The 20,165-nt window shown below is 57.1% G+C and overlaps 1 protein-coding gene across 1 annotated transcript in view; it reads left to right on the top strand.

Moving 5' to 3' along the window:
- The window catches only part of MRC2 (mannose receptor C type 2), a 59,813-nt gene extending 39,936 nt beyond the window's left edge, over positions 1-19,877 (top strand). Inside the window, 24 exon segments of the mRNA XM_021068141.1 lie at positions 46-200; positions 1,217-1,324; positions 3,491-3,606; positions 4,055-4,203; positions 4,856-5,073; positions 6,217-6,359; positions 7,496-7,598; positions 7,830-7,968; positions 8,081-8,119; positions 8,358-8,518; positions 8,605-8,672; positions 9,656-9,756; positions 9,922-10,058; positions 14,580-14,694; positions 14,834-14,997; positions 15,160-15,268; positions 16,035-16,273; positions 16,393-16,561; positions 16,656-16,805; positions 17,081-17,200; positions 17,394-17,408; positions 17,411-17,572; positions 18,412-18,438; positions 18,544-19,877. Coding sequence (XP_020923800.1) covers positions 46-200; positions 1,217-1,324; positions 3,491-3,606; positions 4,055-4,203; positions 4,856-5,073; positions 6,217-6,359; positions 7,496-7,598; positions 7,830-7,968; positions 8,081-8,119; positions 8,358-8,518; positions 8,605-8,672; positions 9,656-9,756; positions 9,922-10,058; positions 14,580-14,694; positions 14,834-14,997; positions 15,160-15,268; positions 16,035-16,273; positions 16,393-16,561; positions 16,656-16,805; positions 17,081-17,200; positions 17,394-17,408; positions 17,411-17,572; positions 18,412-18,438; positions 18,544-18,767 — 3,131 coding nt within the window. The 3' untranslated portion in view covers positions 18,768-19,877.

Below are 20,165 nucleotides of genomic sequence, written 5' to 3'. Positions count from 1 at the left end.
TGATGTCCTCTCTCCCCTCCCCCACTGCTGCACCCCCCCCCCCAGAGGTGGAGGAGCTGTGGATTGGCCTCAATGATCTGAAACTGCAGATGAATTTTGAGTGGTCTGACGGGAGCCTCGTGAGCTTCACCCACTGGCACCCCTTTGAGCCCAACAACTTCCGGGACAGCCTGGAGGACTGTGTCACCATCTGGGGGCCGGTGAGAACCCTCTCTCCCTATCAAAGGCCCCCCAAATCATCCCCAGCCTCCAGGTGCTACCCCAGTTGGAGGACGTCCTCCTGTTGGTTCCTGCTAATAACACCACCCCCCCTGCCTAAACCCGCGCTCCCACCTCACCTCCGACCTGCTGAGTCACCTTGGGCAAATTACTTAACCTCTCAGGGCCTCAGTTTCCTCGACCATCAGTGGAACTCTAATAGTGCCAACCTCAGAGGGTCACTGGGAGGATTAAAGGGGTTTAATTCTTGTGAAGCCTCAGGAGGTTGCCTGGCGTGATCTTGGTCTCCCACCAGCTGCACTTTCCTGCCAGCAGGTGGCGTCAGAACCCATGTTACGTGGACATGCCCCACAGGTGGGGCTGCTCTTTGCCAACCCTACCCAGCCCAGGGTCCCCTCCCCTCAAGACATCATGGGAGTTGTGACTCTTTGCCAGGGCTTTGGCTCAGATACATGGTGGGTAAATAAAGGAATTGATGCAGAGCTTCAAGCAGAGATTAAAGACCTTTAAAAAATAGACAAAGCCATAGGGACGGGCTACCCACTCCAGAGACAGAGGACATTCTGCCATGAGATACAGCCAGCAGTGCTGTGACTGTAGAGACACCTGGCTTAGGCGATGCTATAAAACTTTAATGAACAATAATCTATTGAGCATCTGCTACGCGTCGCACGTATTCCTGGGGGCTGGGGAACACAAACACCTCTGCCCTCCGGATGGAGCTCAGGGCAAACAGGAACCGCTGGCTGGTGTGCTGGGCACAGGAGGGCTGCGGTTACAAGGGGCCGAGGGTTAAGTTCCTCTTCAGCTCCATCGGCTGAGCCGAGGGTCGGGGCACCCAGCCTCTGCTTACCCTGGATCTGCTGGACACCTTTTGCCAAACGGGAATCTCAACCGCAAGTCAGAGGCAGGGCTGGTTCTAGAAACCAAGCTCATTGAAGGCCTTCGGGCGATTTGGGGCCATTGGGTTGAGACTCCCCTCACCCTGTGTCCCTAGGAAGGTCGTTGGAATGACAGTCCCTGTAACCAGTCCCTACCATCCATCTGCAAGAAGGCAGGCCAGCTGAGCCCGGGGACGGCCGAGGAGGACCACGGCTGCCGGAAGGTGAGGGTGCTTCTGGAGCCGCCCCACATGGGGCCAACCCGAGGGGCTCCCGGGGAGGGAGGGGTGAATGGAGTCCCACGGCCTCCTCCCTCCCTTCTGCTCCCCCAACTGCTCCGTTCCAGAGGGAGTGCCCCTAGACGAGGTGGGGTGCGGGTAGGAGGCTGCTGGGAGGAAGCAGAGCCCCCTCTCCATGGGAAGCCACTCCCCAGAGGCAGCAGAGAGCCAGGAGGTGGGGCTGGGGGACCCCCAAGTCTGGCACAGTCAGCAGCTGAGTGGAGAGCCTGTGTCCCGCCTTCCCGCCTCTGTCTTTGCTGGTGCCACGCCATCGATCCAGCATCTGCCTCCTTAGGAGGAACGAGGCCACCCCAGTGTCTCCCTCCCTGTGTTCTAGCCCCCAGGAGGGAAGCGGTGAGGTCCGATGGGGGGGAATGAATGAGTGGCGGGGAGAGGGTATGAATGAAGGCGAAAGTTTCCCTCCTCCAGGCCACCCCCGGTGCCCAGCCCAGCAGGGGTGTGAGGGGTGTGGACACACATGGGGAGGTTGCTTATAAAGGACACCTCATGGGGTTTCAGCCTCTATGGCTCCATCTGCCGAGGCCACGCTTCTCCTGCCAGCCTCTCACTGCCAGTCTAGCTCCTCACTACTTTCCTTTGGATTCAGCCCTTTACAATACCCCACCCACCTGGTCCCCACACTCCCCCCCCAGGGGAGGAGCAGGACATGCCAGCAGGCACAACCTCCCGTGGGGAGGAGGAGAGAACCAAAGAGTGGGGGGGACCACGGGGTCAAGGACGGATCTGGGGCTCTGTCCTGGCTTGGGCCGGGGGCAGGGGGGAGGCAATGATTACCTGCCCTGCACCAGGGTCTGCCCGGAATGGGGGTGTGTGGGGAGTGTAGAGCAGCCACAGTTAACACCTCAAAAGAGCCAGAGGTCTTAGCACAGCCCTGCTGGACATATGGGGATCTGTGCTCTCCCCACCCCATGCATGTACACACCACACACGTATGTATACACACATGCACATTCACACACACACATAAACACATACAACACACACACACAAACACATTTGCATATATACATATACACTGTACATACATACATGTTGACACAAACGCATATACACACATAGACATATACACATACACATACATACACGTATATATACGTACGTACACACATAAACACACATACACAAAACACATAGCACATATGCAAATATACGTACACATGCACATAAATACACACACACACACACCCCCCAGCTTCTCTTCTGCTCTGGCTCCTGCCCAGGGGGCTGCCTCTTTCTCTCCCAAGTGCCAGCCCCCACCCCCAGGCATCCCACTTGAAGACCTCCTGGAGGCGAAGGGCCTGTCAGGCAGCTGAGGTCATCTGAGGAGCAGGGCCGTGATGGGGGCAAGATGTAGCCTCTGTGGTGTGAGTTCAAGTCTGGCTGCACCTGCACTGTGTGTACAGTATCAGGCCATGTCATTTCTCTGAGCCTCAGGTCCTTGTCTGCAGGGCAGGAGCCTCAGGTCCTTGTTGGCAGAGAGGCCCTGGGGGTGGCCCAAGGGGCGAGGGGTTGGGAGGGTGAAGCCTCCTGGGCTCCTGAGAACCAGCCCTGCAGGGGGTGGCCTCTTTCTCAGCTGTGCCGGCCCCTCGCTGAGGGTCTGGCCCCCGCCCCAGGCCAGCCGCATTCTCCGTGTACTCTCGCTTTTCCAGGCCCCTGAGTGTTACCCAGCCCCCTCCATGTCCTGGCAGCTCTCCCAGCTTTTTAGTTCTGGTTTCTCAGCCAATTGGCCGTTTTCCCACTGCGTCTCTCTTGGTTCAAATGCCCCAGAGAGGAGTCTGACGGGCCACTCATTTTTCTTGGCCAGGCCACAGGCCAGGCGACTGGCCGCCTCATGATCAGCTACTTGGGCTGTGCTTCCCCTGGTGTCTGGCCTTGGGGGACAACAGTGGGAAGGGGAGGGTGGAGTGACACGGTGCAGATCCAGCACCGGAAGGGCCAGCCCTGGTGTCAAACCAGTCCCCTCTGTCCTGTGGCCAAGCCTGCAGAAAACGCAGTGGTGCCACTGATGGGCCCCCTCACCCCAGGACTGATGGGTGAGGGAGGAGGGCCCTCCCCACAGACATTCCTTTTCTGCCCACTCTCTCGAGCCAGGGTTGGACGTGGCACAGCCCATCATGCTACTGGCTGGGAGAAGACCAAGTGACCTACAGTGAGGCCCGGCGCCTGTGCACCGACCACGGCTCTCAGCTGGTCACTATCACCAACAGGTACAGGAGGGGACCAGCCCTCGGCCCTGCCCTGGCCTGATGTGGTCCCTCCACCAAACGGGGCAGCATTTTGCCATCAGATGCAGAGGGATCCGAATCCTTTGAGCCTCACCTGGGTCCAGGGCCTTTTTCAATATTGTCACAAGAATGACTCTCATTTATTAAGCATCCCCAGCCTGGGTCAGGTCCCCGGAAGGGGCAGAAACAGGCATAAGTATGGCTGGATGCCTGAAAGAGGCCTCGATTGTGTCTGATTTTCTCTTCCTTCTCAGCAAGGCACGGAGGTACAGGAGCTGGGTGGCCATGTGTCAGCTGCAGGGTCCCCAGGGGTCCTGAGCAAGTTACCGACTGGGGGCAGCACGCATGCTCCCAGAGCAGGGCGTCCAGCCTGCGGCCCAGGGAGTGGTAGCCAGTGGGCCCCCAGCTCTGACCAGCCCCTCTCCCGCAGGTTCGAGCAGGCCTTTGTCAGCAGCCTCATCTACAACTGGGATGGCGAGTACTTCTGGACGGCCCTGCAGGACCTCAACAGCACCGGCTCCTTCCGCTGGCTCAGCGGGGACGAGGTCATGTACACACACTGGAACCGGGGCCAGCCCGGTGAGCCCCTCCTCCGCGGCCCTTGCCCAGCCCGTTTCATGGACTTTCCGTGGTAAAGCCGAGGGCCGAGGTGGGCCGCCCTGCCAGGACCGAGACCCGGGGCTTCAGAGGAAACAGATCAGTCCTGGTGACGTGGTCAGGAGGACAGGTGCTGGAGCCGAACTGCCCGGCTCTGATCCTGACGCTGCCGTTTATCGGGGTGTCCCATCCGCTACCTCGCCATCCCCTCTTTGAGCCTCAGTTTCCTCATCTGTCGAATGCGGAGAACGGTACTTTGCTCGCAGAGCCGACATGAGGCTGAGATAGCTTCTTATATGTAAAGCTCTTAGAAGAGCGAGCGCAGGACCAGTGCTGCCTGTTATTCTTATCATTTCACATTCTTTAGCCTTTTTTAACCCTTTCAATACCCCGATGAGGTAGAGATGACGCCGGCTCAGAGGGGCTCAGCAGCTTGCCAAAGATCTCGCAGGAGCAAACACAGAGCTAGGACTCTGCCTCCACTCCTGGGCCCCGACACCACAGAGCGTGTCCCTGCCGAGACGGCCAAGCCGGTTCCCGGTGCCGGGGCTGTGGCGGTGCCCCTTGGGGATGTGAGGGAGGGCCGGACCCTGAGTCCTCCTCAGCACGCGGGTCTCCCTTCTCCCTCCTCCAGGGTACAGCCGCGGGGGCTGCGTGGCCCTGGCCACGGGCAGCGCCATGGGGCTGTGGGAGGTGAAGAACTGCACCTCGTTCCGGGCTCGCTACATCTGCCGCCAAAGCCTGGGCACGCCGGTGACGCCAGAGCTGCCTGGGCCAGACCCCACGCCCAGCCTCACCGGCTCCTGCCCCCAAGGCTGGAGCTCGGACCCCAAACTCCGGCACTGCTACAAGGTAGGCAGCCTGTTGGCCTGGGGTTGGGGAAGAGAGAAAAAAGAGCAACGAGGGGCGTTCCCATCGTGGCACAGTGGAAAGGAATCTGACTAGTACCCATGGGGACCCGGGTTCGATCCCTGGCCTCGCTCAGTGGGTTAAAGATTTGGCATTGCCATGAGCTGTGGAGTAGGTTACAGACTCAGCTCGGATCCCACGGTGGCTACAGCTCCAATTGGACCCCTAGCCTGGAAACTCCATATGCTGAGGGTGTGGCCCTAAAAAGACAGAAAAAAAAAGAGCAAAGAGGCAGCAGGTGGGTGGCTCCTGGGCAGACTGCAGACAGAGGTCCATACTGGGGAAACTCTTGTGAGTGGAATCTGAGGCCTGGTAGGTGCTCAGTAAACATGTGAACAAATAAAAAAAACCATAGAAACTGTTGGTTACAGAGGCCCTCAAATGTTGGGGCCAGGCTACCTGCTCTTCAGAATTGCTTGGGGAGCCTGATTTTAAAAAATCTTCCAGCAGTTGCTGCTGTGGCACAGTGGGTTAAGAGTCCCACTTCAGTGGCTCGGGTCGCTGCAGAGGCGAGGGTTCAATGTCCTGCCTGGTGCGGTAGCTTAAGGGATCTGGCATTGCCGTGGTTGTGGCGTAGGTCGCAGCTGTGACGTGGTTTCAATCTCTGGCCTGGGAACTTGATATGCCGTGGGTGTGGCCATTAAAAAAGAAAAATCTTCTAGGCTGCCACTGTGGAGACTGGGATTCAGTGGGTCATGATGGGGCCTGAAAACTTGTGTTTCTAACCCCTGCTGGGTTTGGGAGCCACTGATGTAGTCCATGTTCTTTTATTACACAAAAAGCAGACGTCCAGGAACGTGAAAGGACCTGGCCACAGCAAATTGTGGCTCTGTGGGGGTAAGAGCCCAGCTCCCCCCACTGGTCCTGCCCAGGGGGACCAGGCAGGGGGTGCTCTCTGGAGGTGACTGGGCCGGTTTCCCTTCTGTGGGGCTCCCTCTCCGATGAGCAGGACCGTCTTCGCTGGCCTCCACCTCCTGCCCATAGAGGCCCGAGCCCCCCTCCCCACGCATGTCTTGGGAGAGCAGGTGTCCCGTGGGGAGGTGGTGCACTGGGGACAGCTGGCATCACTGGACTCTGCCCCTGCAGGTGTTCAGCTCAGAGCGGCTGCAGGACAAGAAGAGCTGGGTCCAGGCCCAGGGGGCCTGCCGGGAGTTGGGGGCCCAGCTGCTGAGCCTGGCCAGCTACGAGGAGGAGCACTTTGTGGCCAACATGCTCAACAAGATCTTTGGGTACCGAGCCTGTGGCGATGGCCCACATGCATGTTTGTGGGGCTTTTTGTTTTGTTGGACATGGGGCAGGGGGTGGCTGAAAACAGCCCTAGGGAGGTCTGTCCTAGGGCTTGGAATGACCTGTGTGTCAGCTACTGGTGCCAGGACCATCCTACCCCCCCTCAAGTAACCTTGGTCTCCCTGGAGTTGGAGACCCTGTGTTGCTCACCAGAGCCAGCAGCATCCCTCAGACTCACAAACTTCTACACGAATAACCACCCTCGCCGTTCCAGGGCAGAATCTCCTACAGGCTAATCCAAGGGAGCACCCCCCACCCCCAAACCTGCACCATCCCATAATAACCCATGTTTCTCAGGAGACAGCTTTTCCTGAGAGACGACGGGAAGAGATAGGCTGCAAAAGTAAGCGTTTGCCCATGAGGTCCCTCCAGAACCCCATCTCTGTCCTGTGGCTTCCTCCGGCATCCTGTGACACAGCCCTGTAATCCCTTAACCTTGAGGCAAATCCAAAAGGACACAGGCTACCCAAGATCTTAATTCCAGGGATATCTCCTCCCAGAAAAAAACGGCACCATTACATTATTTGACCTGCGATTATACTGGCTCATGTCGATCACTTCTCACCATGTACCAGGTCCTGCACTAAACATTTAATCCATGTTCAAAAGTCTCATCAACCCTACAAAGCAGACCTTATCCCTTGAGGCTGATAGAGAGGCTGGGTTTTTTGCTCAAGGTCGAAGAACTGGTCCATGGGTGATCCGGGACTGAAATCCAGGAGTGTCTGATTCCGTGGTCCCAGGTCTAAGTACCATCCCCATCAGCTTCCTTATGTAAGAGCCTGCAGTCTTGCTGGCAGGGCAAACCCCACCTAAAGGGAAGCCAGGGAAGGGAGCCAGGCCACCCACCCTCTATGAGCAGGGAGTCTGGTCCGAGAGCCCAGTTCTCTCTGGGGAGAGAACGTTTTAAGGGTGGCTCCAGCAGTGTTTTGCCTGGTGTGTGTGAAGCCCAGATGGAGAGGTCCCCCCCCCCCCCCCCCCCCCGCCGGCCCTTGGGAGTGCCTGGGTCACAGCTGCAAGGGGCCCTCCTCCTCTCACTTCCCATGTCTTCTGTCTTCACCCCCGGGTTGTGCTGAAGTGAATCAGAGCCCGAGATCCACGAGCAGCACTGGTTCTGGATTGGCCTGAACCATCGAGACCCCGGAGCTGGACAGAGCTGGCGCTGGAGCGATGGCCTTGGGGTGAGGGGGCCTGGAGGAGGCGGGGCAGGTGGGCGGGCCCTGGGTGGGCGTGGCTTGGATCTGGTGCAGCCCTTCCAGGTTTGAGAGGTTTAGTGGAGGTAGGGTCTCTGCCCAGAGCCAGCAGGCGGCGGGCCGGTCCCTGCTACCACAGGCCTCTGGTTGGTCTGTTTGGGGTACGGGGGCAGCCTGCGCCTGGGCCCTGAGACGCCTCTCCCGCTCCGACCTCATCAGTTCTCTTATCACAACTTCGATCGGAGCTGGCACGACGACGACGACATCCGAGGCTGTGCAGTGCTCGACCTGGCCTCCCTGCAGTGGGTGGCCATGCAGTGCGAGACGCAGCTGGACTGGATCTGCAAGATTCCTCGAGGTTGAGTGGGGTGGCGCTGGCGGAACAGGCATGGGGCAAAGGGGGGCCGGGCCGGGAGGTCCCGGAGAGGCTCTCTTTTTCCTGGAGCTTCTTTGTTTCTGTTGTCCCGTAGGTGCGGACGTTCGAGAGCCGGACGACGTCAGCCCGCAAGGTGAGGCTTCCTGCCCATCCCATTCCCCATGGCAGCCCGGAGAGGGGATGGGGCTCGGCCAAGACAGAACGAAGGGGATTGAGGGGAAGCGGATGGAGCACTGTCCTGGCACAGGTCGGGTGGGCTCTCAGGCCTAGCAGGCCTGGCTTTGCCCTGGACCTGCCTCGTCCTCCGCGGGGTGGGGCAGGCAGGTAGTCCCTGCCCGGCCTCCCCTCCCACGCCCGTGCTGCCCTCGTAGGACGAATGGAATGGCTGCGTTTCCAGGAGGCGGAGTACCAGTTCTTCGAGCACCAGTCCACGTGGGTTCAGGCGCAGCGCATCTGCACGTGGTTCCAGGCGGAGCTGGCTTCTGTGCACAGCCAGGCGGAGCTAGACTTCCTGGGGCACAACCTGCAGAAGGTGGGCACGTGAGCGAGCAGGGAGGGCAGGCCCAGGAGCCAGGGAAAGGCCCTGCCACCCCTCACCTGTCTCTCCCGCTTCCCCAGTTCTCTCGGGGCCAGGAGCAGCACTGGTGGATCGGCCTGCACACCTCAGAGAACGATGGCCGCTTCAGGTGGGAGCTCTAGCGGGCAGCAGGTGTGGGAGGGGCGCTCGCGTGGATGGCTAGTCTCCACCCAGGCTGGAGATGGGATGACTGCCTAGCACACCGAGGCAGATTTGGGTTTGAATCCAGGTCTGCCCCTTGAAGGCTGTGTGGCCTTGAGCAAGTGACTTAACCTGTTCTGGACTTTGGTTTTCTCACCTCAAAATGAAACCACAGGCCTCCCTGGTAGGATTGTTGTCAGGATTAGAAATAAGGATGTGGGAGTTCCCGTTGTGGCTCAGTGGGTTAAGAACCTGACACTGTCTCTCTGAGGATGCAGGTTTGATCCCTGGCCTTGCTCAGCAGGTTAAGGATCCAGCATTGCTGCAAGCTGCACCATCGGTCACAGATGCAGCTTGGATCCCATGTCACTGTGGCTGTGGTGCAGGCCTGCAGCTGCCCCTCCAATTCAACCCCTAGCCTGGGGAACTTCCATAGGTCATGAGTGTGGCCCTAAAAAGATTTAAAAAAAACGAAAGAAAAAGAAAGAAAGAAGGATGTGAACCCTTAGCAGGCAATCAGCACATTATCAGGCACTAAATAATGGCAACTCATATGCTGTGTTCCCTCAAGAATAAGGTCCCCAGAGGACATGGGCAAGAACCTGTGATGGTCCAGAGCGGGCTCTTGGTATTCAGAGCCCACCTCCCATGCACGAGGCATGGAAGAGCCAGGAGCACATGGGTGTGTGAGCACAGCGTTGCCCTTGAACCCCTGCTCTGGGATACTTGGACTTCTTTGCTAGATAGAGAAATGAATGCCCAGGAGGGCAGGGCCTTACTTGGAGGCACTGGGTCCTTAGGTTCCAGCTGCCCTGAGCTCAGTAGCCCCACTCCTCAGCCCTCGACCACTGAGCCCCTGGACTTGGGCCCTGGTTCCCTGCCCCCTGATTGCTGCATACAGGGTGTGGGGGGGTGTTGAGCCTGGCGCCAGTGCTGGAGTCACTGTTGCAGGTGGATAGATGGTTCCGTTATAAACTTCATCTCCTGGGCACCCGGCAAGCCTCGGCCCATCGGCAAGGACAAGAAGTGCGTGTACATGACGGCCAGCCAAGGTGAGGGCTTGGTGAAGAGAGGAGAAGGCTGATGGAGGGCGGGGAGGGGAGGGCCTGTCCCTGTGATCCAGCGGCCACAGAGGACTTGGGTTCAGAGCTGGACACTGGGACCTGAGCTCCAGCCCTACCCCTGCACTTGGGGTGACTGCTCTTCTCTTTCTGCAGCAAATTGGGGGGACCAGAGGTGCCTGACAGCCTTGCCCTACATCTGCAAGCGCAGCAACAGCACGGGAGATCAGCAGCCCCCAGACCCACCACCCACAGGGGGCTGCCCCTCTGGCTGGAGCCAGTTCCTCAACAAGGTAGGTGGTGGGGAGGGGGCACCCGGGGGAGAGGATGTGAACACGGGAAGGCTGAGCCTCAGGAGTCCTGTTTCTTTGGCCACATCAAAGTCATGGCCTCTTGCTTGTACCCACCACCCTCTCTCCTGCACGACCCCAGTGCCGGGGCTAGACTCCTTGGAAACTAAGTCAGTGTAGTAATACATTCTAATTCACCAGGTTAACAACATTGTCTGTACAGTTTGGTGAGTTTCCTAGGTCCCTGGTCACCAAACATCTTGAGAGTGTTTCCTATTAAAATATTGAATATACAAAGTATGTGTGTGTGTATTATACATGTGTATGGAAGTAAATATGTGTGTTTACTTCCATACTGATATGCGTAATGCACATATAGTAAAATATACACAAGAACAAAACAATATAAAGCATGAGCTAAAGATTTTAAAAATAGCTTTTTTTTGGCTTTTTAGGGCCGCCTGCGGCATATGAAGGTTCCCAGGCTAGGGGTCCAGTTGGAGTTGTAGCTGCTGGCCTACACCACAGCCACAGCAACACTGCATCCGAGTTGCATCTGCAACCTACACCACAGTTCAAGGCAATGCCGGATCCTTAACCCACTGAGGAGGCCAGGGATCAAACCCATATCCTCATGGATCCTTGTCAGGTTCGTTAACCATTGAGCCATGACGGGAACTTCTAAAATGGCATTTTTAAGTTTCCAAAATTTTCCTTTTAGTGGTATGAAAACATTTTGGGTTTCACTCAAAATCCATCATATTATCTATTATATTAGGAATTATAATAATTATAATAATTATTACTTTTCACATAATTTTGATAAAAGCACGAAGTGATTGCATATACTTCATTATTTTAAAATATCTTGGTCAGGCACTTTGTGATTCAGACTTCACAGGGCTTGTTTGAAGTTCACATTATTTTAAAATATGTGTTTAATGGTTGTTGTAGCTTAAAAGGTTGCCTCACAAAGACAAATAGATCGAAATGGGAAAAGTTCATCCATCATAGGCCCCAGCTGTCATTTTCTTCATGTTTCAGTCCTTCTACCAATTAAACAAAGGTTTTTGTTTAAAAATTGGCTTGTACATTTCTTCATTTTAAACTAATCTGCCTTATACACTAGTCAGAAGACCTGATCATGAGGGTTTAAAAAGAAGTCTGGAAGATTTTTTAATTTTTTATTTTACTCTTTTTTTTTGGCTTTTTAGGGCTGCAGCGGTGGCATATGGATGTTCCCAGGCTGGGGTTCTACTCGGAGCTGTAGCCTCCGGCCTACACCACAGCCACAGCAACTCGGGATCCGAGCCTCGTCTGCGACCTATACCACAGCTCATGGCAATGCCAGATCCTTAACCCACTGAGCAAGGCCAGGGATCGAGCCTGCAACCTCATGGTTCCTAGTCAGATTTTTTTGCAGCACCACAACGGGAACTCCAGGAAGATTTTTTTTAAAACAGCATTTAAAAAATTCTCCTCCCATTTAAAAAATTCCTAGCTGAGTGTGCAGCTAGGAAAGTTTGGGGCAATAAAATTAATCAGAATGGATGTGCTTCTAAACATGTTCTTAAAACATTCCCTCTAGAGTGAGTTTCTTTTCCAAAAGTGGTTACTTTTCTGACCCAAGGGGCTGATTCATCAGACCTGATTAGACCTTCACTGTTTCTGTTTTTTGGCTTTTTAGGGCCACACTCGCAGCATGTGGAAGTTCCCAGGCTCGGGGTTGAATCGAAGCTGTGGCTGCTGGCCTACATCACAGCTCACGGCAACACCGGATCCTTATATCACTGAGTGAGGCCAGGGATCACACTCGCATCCTCATGGATACTTGTCGGGTTCGTTACCACTGAGCCACGCCAGCGACTCCCTAGACCTTCAGTGCTTTTACCTGGTGGCTGAAAGAGCTTATCCCAGCAGGAGAAGGGCGCTCCTCCCTGTGGTTTGCGCCCGCATCATTAGCATGAGCTTCCACCCATGCGTTCTTTGCAGGACGTTGTAAGACCTCTTAGTCCGATCGCGAGTATTAGGTTAATTAACACTCGATCACATCATCCATAAATCTTTGTCAGACATTCGAGTGCAGCCAGCCCTTAGTGTCATGCAGCTCTGTCTCCAGAATAGACCAGCAAATATTATACCTTTTTTTGCCTTAAAAAAAAAGAAAGTAAGACGTATATTATTAACACTTTTTTTGGAAAAAAAAAAAAAAACTTGTCCAAACTCTCCAGAGATAACCACTACCAATATTTGCTACCTCATTTCCTGACTTTTTGCACACAGTTGAGATCCTCTAAAGAACACAACTTTGTAGCCAGCATTTCTTTCACAGGGTTCTATTTGGAGCGCTTATTTCTTCATGTCATTAGGTTTTTCCAAAAACTTATTCTCATGGCTTCTTCTACCAAATATAAAGCAAAATATATTTATGCATGTAATCGATCCCTTTCTTAATGCATCCGTGTAATGATACCAATAATTCCGTCGGAAGACTTAGACGGATGCGAGGCTCTTTCCCCTTTCAAGCCTGCCCTGGGACATCTCGATCTACACATTCTGTGCCCTCCCTTGAAGCACCGTAGCATAGGATGTAGGTAACACATGTACACGTCTGCCTCTCCCGCTAGATTTAAGCTCCTGGAGGGCAGGTCCACTGGCACCGGACTGACTTTTTTTTTTTTTTTTTTTTTTTTTGCCTTTTCTAGGGCCGCTCCCGCGGCATATGGAGGTTCCCAGGCTAGGGGTCCAATTGGAGCTGTAGCCACCAGCCTATGCCAGAGCCACAGCAACATGGGATCCAAGCCGAGTCTGCAACCTACACCACAGCTCACGGCAACACCGGATCCTTAACCCACTGAGTAAGGCCAGAGATCGAATCTGCAACCTCAGGGTTCCTAATTGGATTCGTTAACCACTGAGCCACGACGGGAACTCCCGGACTGACTCTTAATACACCTGCATGTGGTAGGAAGGCCCCGGGCCTTCGCTGGAGTGAACTGACCGCTTCCTCCTTTTAGCTGCTGCTACTTGCTACTTCTGATATGAACTTGATGCTTCCAATTTTTTTTTTTTGCTTTTTAGGGCTCCACCCACGGCATATGGAGGTTCCCAGGCTGGGGTCAAATTGGAACTACAACTGCCAGCCTACACCACAGCCACAGCAACTCGGGATCTGAGCCACGTCTGCAACCTACACCGCAGCTCACAGCAATGCTGGATCCCCAACCCAGTGAGCGAGGGCAGGAATCGAACCTGCATCCTCATGAATACTGGTTGGATTGGTTTCCGCTGCACCACAATGGGAACTCCTGCTGCTTCCAATTTTATGACTGATTTTACTAGTTATTTAAAGAAGGCCTCAGAGTGGCTCTGAATTGCTTCTGTGAAATAAAATGCATGGGCTTTGTGACAAACCTCCACGAAAACTTTTGCTTGCTTTCTGAGTTTAGAATTTTCTACCCCAAGTCTGACATTGGAATCAGCCGGATGTAATCAGTAATAGTAAGAGCTCCCCTTATGAAGCACCAACTCTGTCATGCATTCTCCTTAATTCTGAGAATGACCCCAAGAGACAAGTGTTTTTATTTCCATTTTATAGAAAAGTTGAGGCCAGAAAGGTGAAGTCCAGCTCCTCCCCACCCCTCTTTGTGACCCCAAAGCCCCTCCCATCCTTTTCTCCCGTCACCCCGCCTGGGAGCAGAGACGTCTTTCGTTTCCAAATAAAGAGTCTTCACCTGATAAAAGATTTCCCACACGGAGTTCCTTTAACCTTCTGAACGTGATAAAGGTGGAGAAAGAGAAATGTGAAGTTATGGCTTTAGAAGCCGCTGCCTAATAAGATCATTCAAAAATAAGATTAAAGTATCCTAGAGATGAGGGAGGTTCCATCATAGCTCAGTGGTAACCAACTTGACTGGTATCCACGAAGATGCAGGTTCGATCCCTGGCCTCACTCAGTGGGTTAAGGATCCGGCATTGCCGTGAGCTGGGGTGTAGGTCACAGACTCGGCTCAGATCCCACATTGCTGTGGCTGTGGTGTAGGCCGGCGGCTACAGCTCTGATTTGACCCCAGCCTGGGAACCTCCATATGCTGCAGGTGCAGCCCTAAAAAGACAAAAATAAAATAAAAAAAATTCTAGAGATGAATATTAAGTTCAAAGGGAAAAACACTAGGTTTTAGACAACACTCAGGAAAGTGTTTCACTGAGAGCCAGAAAGATCTTGTCCCCACGTGTTGGCCCAGGCACTCCTGCCAAAGGTAGTAGAGCCCTTGGTGGCCCCAAGAAATCTTTTCACTTAAAAATTCCCCAGAACGTGGGCAAGTGTACGTGACTCTGCCCTGCCAGGCTGAGAGGGTGCTAGAGCCTGGATCAAGGATTCCCAGATGTCCTGGTTCTGCTGTTTTTCTCTCACAGCCCCCAAGCCTCCCCAGGGCCTGCGGCTGAGGGGTCCGCAGTGGAGTTTCTGGGTGTGTGGGACAGGGAGGTGGAGCTGGACGTCACGCCTCCCCCTCCGCCCCACAGTGTTTCCGAATCCAGGGCCAGGACCCCCAGGACCGGGTGAAGTGGTCAGAGGCGCAGTTCGCCTGTGAACAGCAAGAGGCCCAACTGGTCACCATTGCAAACCCCTTAGAGCAAGGTAGGGCCAAGCCATGCCGAGGCCCCACTACCCTCTGACACAGTCCCGTCCCCCCCGCCCCCCGCGCGCCCCCCGCCCAAATGGCTGGAGTGGAGTGGCAGGGGTCTGCCTCATAACTCTCTCTTCTGGGGAACTGCAGCGTACATCACAGCCAGCCTGCCCAATGTGACCTTTGACCTTTGGATTGGCCTCCATGCCTCTCAGAGGGACTTCCAGTGGGTGGAGCAGGAGCCTCTGCTGTACGCCAACTGGGCCCCTGGGGAGCCCTCTGGCCCTAGCCCTGCTCCCAGTGGCAACATACCGGTGAGGCCATCCCCGCTCTCTCCCCTGTCCCCGCCCCCGCCCAGGCCTGCCGCTCCCAGGACCCCCTCTTCCAACATTTTTGCTTGGAGCACAGCCTTTGGGGGGCAGCGGCACCAGGCAGGGCAGCTGCTAGGGCTCCCCTGAGCAGCTCCTTCCCCCCAGACCAGCTGTGCCGTGGTCCTGCACAGCCCCTCAGCTCACTTCACTGGCCGCTGGGACGATCGGAGCTGCATGGAGGAGACACATGGCTTCATCTGCCAGAAGGGCACTGGTATGTGTCACCAGGGAACCTGGAATCCCCAGTGCTGGGCTGGATGCTGTGGGCCATGCCTGCAGAAGTGAAACCTGGCCCTTGACCTCAAGGGGTCCCTGGGACCACCCCCAGGGTTTAGTCTGCTTGGGAAGCAGATGGGCAGAAAGGCAAGGTGCCAATGGGGGGAAGGCAGTGAGCACCAGGGGGTCTCGGGAGGAAGGTTTGGGGTTTGGAGGGCTGACCAGGGAGAGCTAGACGCGTGGTGTCAGGGGCCCTGAGCTGCTGCGGCTGAGCCTTCTGTCCCTCTGTGCGTGGGTCCCTCTGCCCTGGGTTCCTGGTCTTGCTCATCCATTTATTAGCCATAAGGTGTTGTTAGGAGTTCCCGTCGTGGCTCAGTGGTTAACAAATCTGACTAGGAATGATGAGGTTGCGGGTTCGATCCCTGGCCTTGCTCAGTGGGTTAAGGATCCGGCGTTGCTGTGAGCTGTGGTGTAGGTCGCAGACACAGCCCAAGTTGCTGTGGCTGTGGTGCAGGCCGGCGGCTACAGCTCAGATTCAACCCCCTAGCCTGGGAACCTCCATATGTCGAGGGAGCAGCCCAAGAAATGGCAAAACAAACAAACAAGGAATGTGTTAATAACAACAGTGGCTGATGTGTGTCTGGGCCAAGCATTATGCCCAGAGGAGAGCTGGTCCCTGATGTCCAGCGCTTCCCCAGGCTTCATGCCTGGGGATGGGGTGAGGGAGGCAGAGCCCGGCCTGAACCCTGCCCCCTTCCCTGTAGACCCCTCCCTGAGCCCGTCCCCAGCAGCGTTGCCCCCTGCCCCGGGCGCCGAGCTCTCCTACCTCAACGGCACCTTCCGGCTGCTGCAGAAGCCGCTGCGCTGGCACGACGCCCTCCTGCTGTGTGAGAGCCGCAACGCCAGCCTGGCCCACGTGCCCGACCCCTACACCCAGGCCTTCCTCACGCAGGCCGCCCGAGGGCTGCGCACGCCACTCTGGATCGGGCTGGCCAGTGAGGAGGTGGGCACCCCGGCCGGGCCCTCGCCTGGCTTCCCTCCCTGTCTCCTCCTCCCCCCGTGCCTTACCTGCCCGCCCCCGCTGGCCCCCTCCCTCCCAGCCTGATGGCCCCCTGTGCCCAGGGCTCCCGGCGGTACTCCTGGGTCTCCGAGGAGCCGCTGGGCTACGTGAGCTGGCAGGACGGGGAGCCCCAGCACCTGGGGGGCTGCGCCTACGTGGATGTGGATGGGACCTGGCGCACCACCAGCTGTGACACCAAGCTGCAGGGCGCTATGTGTGGCGTTAACGGGGGTGAGCGGCCACCCACCGGGGCCACGGGGTGGGCAGGGGGTAGGCCGACCCTGGGAGGACCCGGGACCACTTCCTCGATCCTGCACCCCCACAGGGCCCCCTCCTCCCCGAAGAATAAGCTACCACGGCAGCTGTCCGCAGGGGCTGGCGGACTCGGCGTGGATTCCCTTCCGGGAGCACTGCTACTCCTTCCACATGGAGCTGCTGCTGGGCCACAAGGAGGCGCTGCAGCGCTGCCAGAGAGGTGGGCTGGGACCGGCTAGAGCCCACACGTGGGGACCCCTGACCTGGACCCTCAGAGACCCCCTAAATGCAGTCCCCATGCTGCACGCTATCTGTAGGCAGCACTCACACATAAGCGCCCCCTTCCGTTCCAAAACACAGAGACTGTTATAAACATGGTCCCCCTCTGCGACATGCATGACTGCACCCGGTCCTCTGCTCAGGCTGCCAGGGAAGGGGGCTGGGACCTCTCTTGGGGAGACATGTCTGCCCTGACCTGGCCTCCTTTGTGTCCAGCGGGTGGGGCGGTCCTGTCCATCCTGGATGAGATGGAGAATGTGTTTGTCTGGGAGCATCTGCAGAGCTCTGAGGGCCAGAGTCGGGGCGCCTGGCTGGGCATGAACTTCAATCCCAAAGGTGGGTACCCTGTGCATAGGATCTGGAGGGGAAGGCCCCAGGCTGTCGGGGAGAGGCCCTCCACCGGGTGAAGGGTGAGGGAGTGAGGACTCGTGGGAGGTGGGAGTTGGTTCTAGAACAAGCCTGCTCTCTCCACCTGTTCCACTTAGAACCCCCCCCCAACACCCCTCTGTCAGTGCCTTCTTTCCCATAGGAGGCACCCTGGTCTGGCAGACAACACGGCTGTGAACTACTCCAACTGGGGGCCCCCCGGCCTGGGCCCCAGCATGCTGAGCCACAACAGCTGCTACTGGATCCAGAGCAGCAGCGGGCTGTGGCGCCCGGGCGCCTGCACCAACATCACCATGGGCGTGGTCTGCAAGCTCCCTCGAGGTGAGCGCCCGCAAGGCCCGCCCCTCAGCCTCCCCCGCCCCGGTGCACCTGGAGCTGGGCTGGGGCCACCAGGACGCTCCCCTGGGATAAAGTGGTCTGTGCAAAGGACTGGCCCTTCCTGCAAATTTCCCAACTGGACGGCAGACCCGTCATTTTGTAGCGGCGAGGGGCAGGGATGGGGTTCAAGCCCAGGCAAACCATTCACCGACTCGGTGACCTTGGGTTTGAAAAGAATTTTCCAGCATGATGAGGTGAAGAGAAAGAAGAGTTTCTTGAGTTAGGAGATGGACATTGCAAGCTCAGTGGGACAACGTCCTGACGTCAGGGGAGCTGACCGCACAGGGAAAGAAGAGTTTAAGAGGAGAGTTGGCGAGAGACGCCGCAGGTGCCGCGGATGACTCTCTGATAACCGGGCGAGCCGACACTGCGTCTTACGATACACTCGCTTGCTGGTTGGGGCGTATGAGGCCCCTATGGGGTGGAGTGAGGAGTGGGCCACACACCCTTCCTAGTAGCAGGTAGGAAGGAGCAGGCCTGGTTCTCGAGGTGGGAGCAAGGGCATTGCAGGGGGATGGGTGGGGTGACGACGAGGGCCCGTCTAGAGGCTTTGAGTTCACGCTCCTTGAAGGGGCCTCAAGGCCTAACAGGTAAGTCCCTCAAACTGCGGTCCCAGTTTCGTCATGTGTAAGATGGGGCTGATGACCGTAGCTCCAAAATGATGAAATGCGCAAATAACGTGTCTGGCGCGGCAGAAGATGGTCTGATAGGTTTGCTTATTGCTGTTATTGCTATGACTGTTATTAACTGGCTGTTATTAACTGGTCCCTCCTCCCCCGCAGCTGAGGAGAGCAGCTTCTCCCCCTCAGGTGAGTCCAGGCAGGGCTGAGACGAGCCTTCCCCGCCCGTTTCCCATCCCTCGGGGCCGCAGGGGCTGTAGCGGGGCTTCTGACCTGCGGCCCTTCTCGCGGCAGCGGCCCTCCCGGAAAACCCGGCGGCCCTGGTGGTGGTGCTGATGGCGGTGCTGCTGCTCCTGGCCCTGCTCACCGCGGCCCTGATCCTCTACCGGCGGCGGCAGAGCGTCGAGCGCGGGGCCTTCGAGGGCGCCCGCTATAGCCGCAGCTCCTCCGGGCCCGGCGAGGCCACCGAGAAGAACATCCTGGTGTCCGACATGGAGATGAACGAGCAGCAGGAGTAGAGCCAAGGGCGGCGTGGGCAGGGCCGGGGCAGGAGGAGCTGGTCCGCCGGGCCCCCCACCAGCTGCAGTCCCGTTGGCCTAGGGAAGGGTGCCCTTGGGAGCTGCTGTTGGGAGCCGGAGCTGGCAGGGCCTGGGCTGGTGGGGTCCCTCTCTCGCACAAGGGCTGGGCTGAGACCTGGCTGAGTGCAGCGCGCTGTTTCCCTTTGGGGGGCCTACGGTCTTGTCACCCGGCCTGTGCCCCATGGTAACCAGAGGCAGGACGCCAGCCTCTTTCTGCCTCTTTCTCTCCCTACCCCCCCGCACCCAGGCCTGTGTCCTGTACCCCAGAGCCCCCTTCTCACTGCTGAGTCTGAGGAGGGCCCCCCCAAACCCTTAGCCAGCCTCTGTCGCTTCTCTTCTTCCCTGGCAGCCTCAGCTCTGAACCCCCACCCCACCTCTAACCCCCCTTCTCACCCAGCCCCTCCTTCTGAGCCAGGGCCCTGGGGTTTGGGGACCCCTCTTGCTCTTGGTGGGAGTCAGCTGAGAGGGCCAAGCATTTGTCACTCCTGTGCCTGCTGGGGTGGCCGGGGAGTGTGGCAGGAGGGGCCCGGGCGGGGCCTGAGAACCTGGGCATCTCTGTGGCGTGGTCAGCTGGGCTGGAGACAAGACTGGGGAGAGACACCCTGACCTCCTGGGGGTGACCGGCCTGGGCGGGGGTGTTGTCTCCTGCCGGTCGGGGGAGGGCTCTGTCCCTAGAGAGTCCCCTGTGGGGACCAAAATAAGTTCCCTAACGTTTCCAGCTCCTGGCTCTGGTTTGGAGAGAGAGGAGGGCGTTGCCAGGGCCCTGGGGGCCTCAGAAGGGGGACCCCAGGGGACTGTTCCAGGTGCCGCCCTCTAGTGGGGCCCAGGGGGACAGCGCCCTGGCCCCGGATGCAGGGGAGCCCACCCCACCCAGGCCGGAATCCCAGCAGGAATCACCAGTCCTGGGGCCGCGGCGCAGGACGATGTGAACACAGATTCCAAGACGTGGTCCTTTTTTGTAGTTCTTAATTTTTTTTAATGTGCCATTATTGTTTAAAAAAAGAAAAAAGAAAAGCAAACAAATAAAACACCTTTAAGAGGCTTGAGAGAGAAGGGTTCCTGCTTTGTCCTGTCATGAGCCTTGTCCCTCATATCGCTTCAGAGATAAAGGTTGTTTTGGGGGCTCATTTTGCCTCTATCTTGGGCCCCCTGGTGACACTCTCCAGTCACTTCTTCCGGGACCTCCCCCTTCTCTCTGTTCCTGGGGACAGGCGTGTGGAGGAGAGGTCAGGAGCCACAGACGGCTGTGCGAGCTCCGGCAGCTCAGCCCACTGTTGGGTGTGCAGAATGGGAGTTCGGGCCACCCCTGGGGTTCCTTTAGGGGTGTTTGAGTGTCAG

The sequence above is a fragment of the Sus scrofa genome, chromosome 12 (genome assembly GCF_000003025.6).
Source record: "Sus scrofa isolate TJ Tabasco breed Duroc chromosome 12, Sscrofa11.1, whole genome shotgun sequence".
Lineage (NCBI taxonomy): Eukaryota > Metazoa > Chordata > Mammalia > Artiodactyla > Suidae > Sus > Sus scrofa.
This window is presented reverse-complemented; position numbering and strand designations above follow the sequence as displayed.